Source organism: Mastomys coucha, chromosome X (assembly GCF_008632895.1).
Source record: "Mastomys coucha isolate ucsf_1 chromosome X, UCSF_Mcou_1, whole genome shotgun sequence".
In the NCBI taxonomy this organism is placed as follows: domain Eukaryota; kingdom Metazoa; phylum Chordata; class Mammalia; order Rodentia; family Muridae; genus Mastomys; species Mastomys coucha.
The window spans coordinates 106,614,775-106,625,279 of NC_045030.1; the positions used below are offsets into that span (position 1 = coordinate 106,614,775).

General features: G+C 37.2%; 1 protein-coding gene across 3 annotated transcripts in view; it reads left to right on the top strand.

Annotated features, from left to right (window-relative positions):
- LOC116088049 overlaps positions 1-10,453 on the top strand; it is a 113,955-nt gene extending 103,502 nt beyond the window's left edge. The window contains exons 1-3 of one of the 3 annotated variants that reach the window (XR_004117752.1): positions 476-595; positions 7,143-7,199; positions 9,829-10,453. Coding sequence is in view for 2 of the 3 variants with exons in the window: in XM_031366559.1 (XP_031222419.1) it covers positions 594-595; positions 7,143-7,818 (678 nt within the window). In the remaining variant the exon portion in view is untranslated. Of the gene's footprint in view, positions 1-475; positions 596-7,142; positions 8,640-9,828 lie in introns of those variants that run through there. The other 2 variants (XM_031366559.1, XM_031366567.1) reach the window with 2 other exon arrangements.
- The last annotated feature ends 52 nt before the right edge of the window (positions 10,454-10,505 follow it).

The following is a 10,505-nucleotide window of genomic DNA, read 5'->3' on the forward strand; positions in this document are numbered from 1 at the left end:
AGAGAGAGAGAGAGGGAGAGGGAGAGGGAGAGAGAGAGAATTACTCATAGTAAAAATTTCACAAAAATTAAGAAAAAAACCCTCTGCATTTCTTAGTATAAATTTATGGAATCACCGAAAAGTTGTGAATTTTAGACCCAGACTTGGCCTTGAAGTTCAATTTTATTTCCCTCGCATGTGTATGTTTATTTACTTATAGCCTGCTTTCTTTCAAAATGCCAAGCTTTAACTTGTTCAAAACTTCAGGTGGTGTTCCGGCTGATGAAGACTGCATTCCTCACATCTACAAGAAGTTGCTACAAAAAATAGAAGCATCCACATTACACACACACACATTTTCCACATTACATACACACACACACACACACACACACACACACACACACACACACTATTAAGAGTGGTGACTCAGACATTTCCTGTGAAATCCATTTTAGCAAATTCATTGGCAGAGCCATTAGACGAACAGCTTACTCATGGCTTACAGTGAAATGCTGCCCAGAGAACAAGAAATATAAACAGAAAGTTTGCTCTGATTCTGTTTACCTACACCAACCCCTTGTGGGGTATATTTTGTGTGATTCTTCATCATCATGTAAGTATGATATCTATTTGTGAATATGTCTTATTAGAAGCATTAAACATGTCTATAATTAATCTCAACAAACATGTATGTAAGCTTGAATAGAAAGATAAAAACGTAACCAAATTACCAGCAGATGTGAACATAGTTTTTGTTTTTTTGTTTTTGCCTTAAATCGTTGTACCCAGTGTACTCATTAAGTACTCTTACTATGTGTTATTGTTTGTTAGCAGATGTTTTGTATGCATGTACATATTCATGTCTCCTCTGTTTGTGTTCTTCCTACTAAATTTTGAACTGATGGAGGGCAGGCTGCTACATCTGTATTAAATATTTCTATCTTTGGTGTGATAATAGTACAGATTAGAGGCTGTCTTGTTGTATTAGGAAATGAAACTGAATAGCTAATCCTACCACCACTGGTAGTAGTTTCCATTTTCAACTCCACTAGTCTGACTTCATAAAAGATTAATTTAGCCTTTACTAATTATAATGATAATAAATAAGCACTTTGTATTTTGTGAGCACCCTTAATTAAGCTTGGCAATGTAAACAGAGCCCATTCATCAACTCCAATTCACATAATCAGATTTCAGGTTGCTTTAAGAAAAGGGCATTTATATTTCTCTTTTAAAACTGTTAACGAAACATGCCTGCTATAAAAATTATCATATTTAATGTGATGAGTTTGAGCATGTGCACACATCCACAGAGCTCTGACCACACTCACTGTGGCAAGCACATTCAGATTGCTTTTGATAGAAATCAGAGAGCACCGTACTACCTCTGTGTGGTTGGGTGTTGTTGGGTTTCACATCCTTCTGAGACAATGTGACATGGCACTTGCATGTACTCCCTCATGCAAGGGTCTTTGAAGTAGTATTTCCTGGCTCAGATAAGGAGATATGGCTATCTACAGAATTCTAAACAGCACTTTCTGGACTCAGTTTCCTGTTCTAGCCCTCTTTAAGAATTGTTCATGAAAGAGGCCTCTTTCTGATCAATGGACAAAATGTGATGACTGGACTAACATTAGTTCTGCTGTCTATTGATGATGTGGGAGAGTCTTAGAGTTCAGTCCTTTTCTCTGTTTTCTTTTCTTTTCTCTTATTTTGTCAAGAGGATTGGAGTAAGCCTCTTTAAAAAATGAGCAAGCAGTAAATGGAAAAGGACAAACATGGGATAGTATATTAGACCTGGCCTGAACATGGTCCTTTGTGATACAAATCCTTTTGAACAAAATGACAAGTAAAAGATATATTCTTGAGAATGTATTTACCTTCATTATTTATTTTTCCTCTTTCAGTATTTCATATTATGCTCAGTGCCTTTCTCTTTATTCCATTTTTAAACACCTTGAAACCCATGTTTTTTAATATATCTGTACCAATCACCTAACATACTTTTTTCCTTCCTTCCACTTTTTAAAATTGAGATTTAGTATAATTACATTATTTCTCCCTTATTTTCTTTCCCTCCAAACCCTTCCATATGCCCCTTATTATTCTCCTTCAAATTTCTGGCCTTTCTTCACTATTATTATTACTCACATATATGTATATACTTCCATATTTCTAGACACAACCATCTCAGTCTGGATAATGTTACTTGTATGCATGTTTTCAGAACTGATCATTTGCTATTGAATAACCAATTGGTGAGCTCCTCCCTGGGGAAGACTTTTTTTTCCACACTCAGCATTCCATAGTTGCCAGTAGTTCTTTGTAAAATCACCCCAAGGTTACTTTAATAATAAAGGATTTAAAAGATTGATTTTAAAGGTGGAGAAAGAAGAAACACATTAAGGTTGAAATTTTGAAAAACTCTTGAATATTGACATTTTAGCCTGAACTCCACATTAATGAAAACTATCCAAAAGCAAGTTCCTGTCAAATCATAGAAAGCAAGATGAAAAGAACAAAAGTTTGCTGGTCAAGTGTGCTAGTACCATGCCTATATTAGAAGTCCCCTTATTTCCATTGTACGTGAATTTAGTTGAATTTCTTAGCCTATGAGAGTCTTGACTTTTTCATCACTAAAATTAAGATCACTTTTATAAGACAATGCAAAACATGAATAGAAACCTCCTGCTATTCTTTCATCCCAGAAACACATACTGTGTTGTTATGAGATATGATTCTAAATATTACTGAGTTTGCTTTGCTACAGTGTCTATTGGGTAGTTTCTCAGCTATCTCCATGAGGCATAGTGAATCAGAGTTTCCTTGTTTACTAGAGATAGCATTTGCAGGACTCCAACATGCAAAGTGGCTGTTGATCTTTGCTTAACATGATGTTAAAACAAAACAGATCATAAGCCATTGGTGTTCCCTTCAGGAAAATTTCCCCTGTGTCCATGTGCTCGAAGCTTTTCCCCACTTTCTTTTCTATTAGTTTGAGTATATGTGGTTTTATGTGGAGGCCCTTGATCCACTTGGACTTGAGCTTTGTACAAGGAGATACAAATGGATTGATTTGCATTCTTCTACATGCTAACTGTCAGTTGAGCCAGCACCATTTGTTGAAAATGCTGTCTTTTTTCCACTGGATGGTTTTAGCTCCTTTGTCAAAGGTCAAGTGATCATAGGTGTGTGGGTTCATTTCTGGATCTTCAATTCTATCCCATTGATCTACTTGCCTGTTACTGCACCAATATCATGCAGTTTTTATCACAATTGCTATGTAGTACAGCTTGAGGTCAGGGATGGTGATTCCCCCAGAAGTCCTTTTATTGTTGAGAATAGTTTTCACTGTTGAGAATAGTTTTCGCTATCCTGTTTTTGTTGTTGCTGTTGTTGTTATTCCAAATGAATTTGCAAATTGCTTTTTCTAACTCCATGAATAATTGAGTTTGAATTTTGATGGGGATTGCATTGAATCTGTAGATTGCTTTCAGCAAGATGGTCATTTTTACTGTATTAATCCTGCCAATCCTTGAGCATGGGAGATCTTTCCATCTTTTGAGATCTTCTTCAATTTCTTTCCTTTCACTTGCTTGGTTAAAGTCACACCAAGATATTTTATATTATTTGTGACTATTGTGAAGGGTGTAATTTCCCAAATTTCTTTGTCAGTCTGTTTATCCTTTGAGTAGATGAAGAACACCAATGGCTTGTGCTCTAAGATCAACAATTGACAAATGGGACCTCATAAAATTGAAAAGCTTCTCTAAGGCAAAGGACACTGTCAATAGGGCAAAATGGCAACCAACAGATTGGGAAAAGATTTTTACCAATACTACATCTGATAGATGGCTAATATCCAATATATATATAAAGGGCTCAAGAAGTTAGACTCCAGAGAACCAAATAACCCTATTAAAAATGGGGTACAGAGCTAAACAAAGAATTCTCAACTGATGAATACCAAATGGCTAAGAAGCACCTAAAGAAATATTCAATATCCTTAGTCATTAGGGAAATGCAAATCAAAATGACCCTGAGATTCCACCTCACACCAGTCAGAATGGCTAGGATAAAAAACTCAGGTGACAGCAGAAGCTGGCAAGGATGTGGAGAAAGAGGAACACTCCTTCATTGCTGGTGGGATTGCAAGCTGGTACAACCACTTTGAAAATCAATCTGAAGGTTCCTTAGAAAACTGGAAATAAATCTATCTGAAGAGCCAGCTATACCACTCAGGAAGATAGCCAAAAGATGGCCTACCATACCACAGGGGCACATGCTCCACTATGTTCATAGTAGCCTTATTTGTGATAGCCAGAAGCTGGAAAAACTCCACATGTCCTTCAACAGAGGAATGGATACAGAAAATGTGGTTCATTCACACAAGGGAGTACTATTCAGCTTTTAAGAATGAGGATATCAGGCCGGGCAGTTGTGGCGCACGCCTTTAATCCCAGCACTTGGGAGACAGAGTCAGGAGGATTTCTGAGTTCGAGGCCAGCCTACAGAGTGAGTTCCAGGACAGCCAGGGCTATACAGCAAAACCCTGTCTCGAAAAACCAAAAAAAAAAAAAAAAAAAAAAGAGGATATCATGAGTTTTGCAGGGAAATGGATGGAACTAGAAAATATCATCTGTTGCCTCCCACACCTAGTTCAGCCTCCGGACATTGGAGGTTTTCGCCAGAGGTGGTCACCTGGGAAATTAAGGCGAAAGACCTTCTGCAGACTTTCAGCTTATCTCTGAAAGAAGATGCTCGAGCAGTTTATGCTGAGATACAACTACGCCTGCGACAATACCTACGGCCTGAGGACATCTGCAGATGTCCCAGCTGCTGGTGACTTTCCCTCATGACTCCTTCCTGACTCCCTTCTGACTCTTTCCTGATTCCTCCCGCAATGTTTATGTTATGCATACATTTTATTTCTGGAGATTTCGGTTTGAGTTCTTACCTGCTTATATAAGCTCGAAATACCCCCAAGTAAATAGATGCCTTGATAGAACTCTACTTGGCGTCAGCCTCTTCGTTCTCCACTGTTTCATTTTGCAGGTCCTGTCTAACCTCCAGCTGAAACGAACACACACTCAAGTGGAACTGCAGGCCGGTTCTAGTCAATCATCCTTTAAGTTTTATTGCATTATGATGAAAAAAGATGCATGATTTCAATTTATCTGAATTTGTTAACAATTAAAAACACATTTTAAGAAAATAAAATTACATCAAATTCTTGTTTCCCTTTTGTACCCCAACTCTTCCCAGAGAGTCCCCTTCAATACTGGCAATACCTTTCTTTTTTTATTTTGTCATATTCTTTAAAATTTATAAAATATTGTAACAAAAATGAGTATTATAAAAATTGTTTGATATAAAACAAAAATCAATTGCACAGTCTTATGTAGATGTTTGTCTACAGCAATACTGAAAATATATACATTTTTCTCAATATAAATTTTAAATAACTCCAGACAGATTAACAGTATATTTCAAAATAATATATCACTACTAGTATTTTTTTAAATGAACATAAATAGATAAAGTCTTTTTGTTTGTTTGTTTTGTTTTTAGTAGAGCTTAAAATCTTGGCTCTCACTGTGGTTACAAGCCCAAAATAAGAACAATTTTTAGACATTGTGAAAGACCCCCAGAGCTAGGGAGACCCTCACTCAAGTCTTGGGATGATACGACCACCCAATAACTCACAAGAGACCGATCTTGCTGCAAGTGCACGAAGTTTATTGGGAATAAGCCAGATCTGGGGTCGAACATGTAGCCTGGCAGGCCAGAGGAGTTCGATTCAGAACACAAGAAGTGAGGGGTATTTAAAGGGAAAAATCACAAACTAGGGGAGGTGAGAGGGCTACCAAGGAAACATAACATAAAAACAGTGGAAAATTCCAAATGGACCCAACCCCTGGTTGAGTCAGGGTCATAAGTAAAACATTGTCAAGAGGAATGTGGTTTGGTCAATGCTATCTTCTTTACAGCCGACTGCTCCCTAGAACCATCTAGATGGTTCATATCCTACTTTTTGTTCTTGGACCTAACTAAGGGGGCCTTTGTGGCCAGCAGGTTCCTGAAACTGGCTAGTCTACATTCCTGGCTTGTTACAGAGGTTTTCCATGTCCTTTTAGGTAAAGGTTATACATTATACATTCTCACCAATACATTTCTATTGGAGTTCATTGTAATAAGGCTGTACTTCAATGACCCTCACATCACCAAAGGATTTTACCTCCATTATAGCTAAGCTGAGAGTTGACAGTTCTGCTGGGCCAAGGAATGAATTGTAGGCACAACTTTTGGATACAGATTTCCTGCTATGGTCAAAGCTATTTGACTTGAGTGAGTGACTTTATTCTCACCAACTGTTTCAATGAACAATAGTTCTGCTTGGAGGGTGGCACAGACAATAGGTGAGGGTAAGAATCTGGTTCATTGGCTGTGATAATTTGGAAAAGCATTCATCTCAGAGAAAGAGTAACTTATAATGTCATCTTCTTCAAACTTGATACAAGAGTTGCAAACATCAAGCCAAGCATTCAGTCTCACTCTTTGTTGTTCTCTTACAAACCCCCTTCCAATTTAATTGTCTACATTTATTTTGGGCATATAAATACTTTTGAAATATGTAAGCTGTTCTGAAAACTGCAGTATAGTGTAAAAAACATCAAATAAACAATCTTACTAATAGAGAGGCTGAGATAGGAGAATTCTGATTTCAAGACCATAATATTGTACACAGCAAGACACTGTCATGTACAAACAAGCAGAAAATATATATAGATCATTCAATATTGGACCTATTTTTCCAATTACCAAATTAGAAAAGATCTTTTAACACAGCCCTAGCTGTCCTGGAACCACTATGTAGACCAGGCTAGCTTCAGATTCAAAGATGTGCCTCTTGAGTGCTGGGATTAAAGGTGATGGTCATCCCACCTGGCGCTGGAAAAGTTTTTTGTTTTGTTTTTGTCATTAATTGCCACTAAAAGTCAGATGCCTTTTAAATGTCTGTGTAATATCATGTGAAACTGGCTTTAACTATGGAACAGATATTAACATTATTAAATTCCTTGCACAAAACTATAGTTTCAAGTGCTTTTTGTAGTTTTGCATGCAATCTTATATCATTTTTCTTCTCTATCATACTCCAGGAATCCTGCTCAACTTCACATTTTAAAAAATCGAGACCATATGAAAGACCTCCGCAGGTACCTGACATTCAAATACATCCAGTATCTAGTCCTACCTTCTCCAAACATCATCATCACTCTGCTGGGATCTCTTGCCAGTCTCTATGTCATGCTGATATTGACATTTCCTTCGGTTTCCAGAAAATCCACTGCAGTGTTTATTGGTAGCATAGCTCAGGCAGACATCTTAGTTGGCTGCAGCATGTTTTCTGCCATCTCAGCATGCGTGATAAGGAGTGAGACATCAGCTTATTTTCAATCAGCCTTGAGGCAGAACTTCCAAATTGCAAATATACATGCCAGTTCCCTTTTACTCAGTTGTGTTACCCTTGAGGCCTTTCTGATTACTTTTCTTCCAGTAGAGACACGCCACATAAGGAATGTTAGATGTGCCAGAGTCGCTTCTAAAATCATCTGGGCTGTTGTAATTACTGAGTGTTTCCTTTATCAGCTCCAGTGTGTCAAAGGCCTTAACATCTCCTATCTTGGCATTGATAGGCAAATTCAGCTATTGATGAATTTCTTTTATGAGGCCACAGTACTGCTGAAATTACTTATTTACCCTATTGGAGTTCTTCTAAGAATCTTTAATGTTTATCTTTTTTATAAAATGTATTTCCGAGACCATTATAATTAGGTTTTTCAGTACTGTGAGATGTGGCCCAGTTGTTTTGTCAAACAGTCATATTTATGATGCTATGAAGGCATTTTATAGCTGTTATTAACCTTTAGTTTGTTAATATTAAGAAAAAAATATTAACATCAGTAGTGTAGATTGATCTCCTCTAAACAGTTAAAGGCCTTGAGAACAAACAAGCAGACTTTCTAGTGAAAGGAATGTTGTCTGAAGACTGCTCACTTGAGTCTCCAAGCTGTTGTTTACACTGCGCATTTCAGCCTCAAGACTACAGCACTTGTCTTCCTGATGTTCCAGCCTGGTGGCCTACCCCACAGCGTTTGAACTCTATAGCTCTGAACAAACAATCATGTGAGACAGTTAAAAGAAAGAGCAAATACAACCTGCTCAGTCTATATAATGTTATTTGTATGTATATATGTTTTCAGGGCTGACCACTTGCTATTAGATAACCAATTGGTGAGCTCCTCCCTGGGGAAGACTATTTCTCCTGCTCTCAGCATTCCTTAGTTGCCTGTAGCTCTTTGTTTGGGGTTGGGGTCCCATGAGATTCCCTTCACCCCTGTTAGCATGTTGTTTATGGCCATCTTTGTTCAGGTCATGTTTAGATTGGTGAGGCTTTATGGATGAAGTTTCTGACATTACCAAAAGTCGCAATATTACAGCAAACTTTCTTAGCTCCTAGCTCTTAGAATCTTTCTATTTTCTCTTCTTCAATGACAATTAATGAAAAAAGGGATGTATGGGAGAGACTGGAGAAAGAGAAAGAGGAAGTACTGTAATCATATTATAATTCCTAAAATAAAGGATGCCATACCCTATGTGTCTTGTTTATTTTTATTTTTAATTTTGGAGAACCCTGATCAAAGCTTTTTTTTTTTTTTCTATTTGGAATCCTTCCAAAGAAATGGAATCTTTCAAGTTCTCTGAATTAGTTTTGGGATTTTTGAAATTTCTTCTCCAATGTGTTTAACTATTTAAGAGTAGTAAAAAGGGTTCTTATAGTATATAGTGTGATGTGGGAAGAGGTGTAAAACATCACTATTGACTACCCTCAATGAAATTTCCTGAACACATGTGCACATGCTCGCACACACACACACATGCACACACTCACAAACTGGACTTGAATGCACTATGTAGCTGAGACTGGCATTTGACTCCTGATCTTCCTGATTCTACCTCCCAAGTGCTGAAATCACAGCTATTACACCTGGATAGGTACCCTAGAGCATCCTTATAAAATTAATGAACTTACAGAGACTGAATAATCGCTCCTATTTTTGCCAAGTGTAAAAAGAAAGGAATGAATTAATGACTTTTAATTCCAAGTTTAAGTGCTGCATTACTGACTTGTAAACTCCAAACCTTCCATGTAAGACTCTTATCTGTAGTGGCCAAACTGACATGATGGAAAATCAAATCTAAATGCCATCCTTAGAGCAAGTTTCAACTTAACTAGAATTCCTAATCTTGAAGGATGTCTGCAGTTAAGTGAAGATATAAGTGGGAAGGAAGGGGTTATTCAAATTTGACATGGGGATAAGTGATCACATGCTAATAAACCTGAGGACACTGAACCCCTAAGCTTAGCAAAGTCCCTTTTGTCAGTAGCAGCCTCATCAAAGAAAGAACTCTACTTTGCCAGAGGAACTATTACAGATTCTCAGATCAAGGCTGCTTTGCATCTCTCAAGTTTGTTCCTGGGGCCTACCTGACTATTCATCAGTTATTTCCAGGTATATAATTAGAATCAAGTCCCAACAAGCACTAAAGGGTGAGGTGTGTTACATAAGGATGTTTGTTAAGATCCAAAAGAACTATGTGGTTTTTCCAATTTTACAGATGGAAATGAATAAACTGTTTGGTAATGGATATTAAAGGTGGAGGAGAAGGGTAAAGAGGGCATAGCATTGGATTAGGTCCAACGTGCTTACAGAGAGTCTTTAAACATTTTGCTGTTAATCCCAAAATGAACAGAACTATCCCTTTTTGTTTCTGGATATATAGCTATGCTCAAGTTCCTGTAAGCTCCAAAAGGTGGGAATACTTAATCATCAAATACAACTGAATTCTACTACTACTTCTACTGCTGCTGCTGCTGCTGCTGCTGCTGCTGCTGCTGCTGCTGCTGCTGCTGCTACTACTACTACTACTACTACTACTACTACTACTACTACTGCTACTAAAGCAAGAAACAGATCTTTTGAAAAGGACAGTGTGTTATTGTAAACACAACCAGGTTTGATACTTCAATTATAGCTACTGAATCAGATGAAGTTTCATTGTTAATGAAAATGAATTCATCCTCTGATACTGGTATGCAGTTACTGACCCCCCCCCAAATGCTTTTTCCTCTTTATGCTTCCTAGTAATGATGACTAGAAGTGATACATCACAAAGATACCAAGGATTACCTAGATGGGCCCTCTCAATCTTATTTTTATCTCCAAAGCTGTGAGACAAATAAACCTCTTTGCTTTGTAAATATCATACCTTAAGTATTTTATTATAATGACAGAAAACAGACTGAGATACTAAATTTTACCTCTTCTTTTTAAAAAATTTGTTTCAATTTTATTAATTTTAAAGTGAAAATTTTAAGCAGACAGAGAGATGGGCTTCATTATGACATTTTCATCCATATATTTCGATATAAACTTTGTTCTTTATCACCATCCCCTACA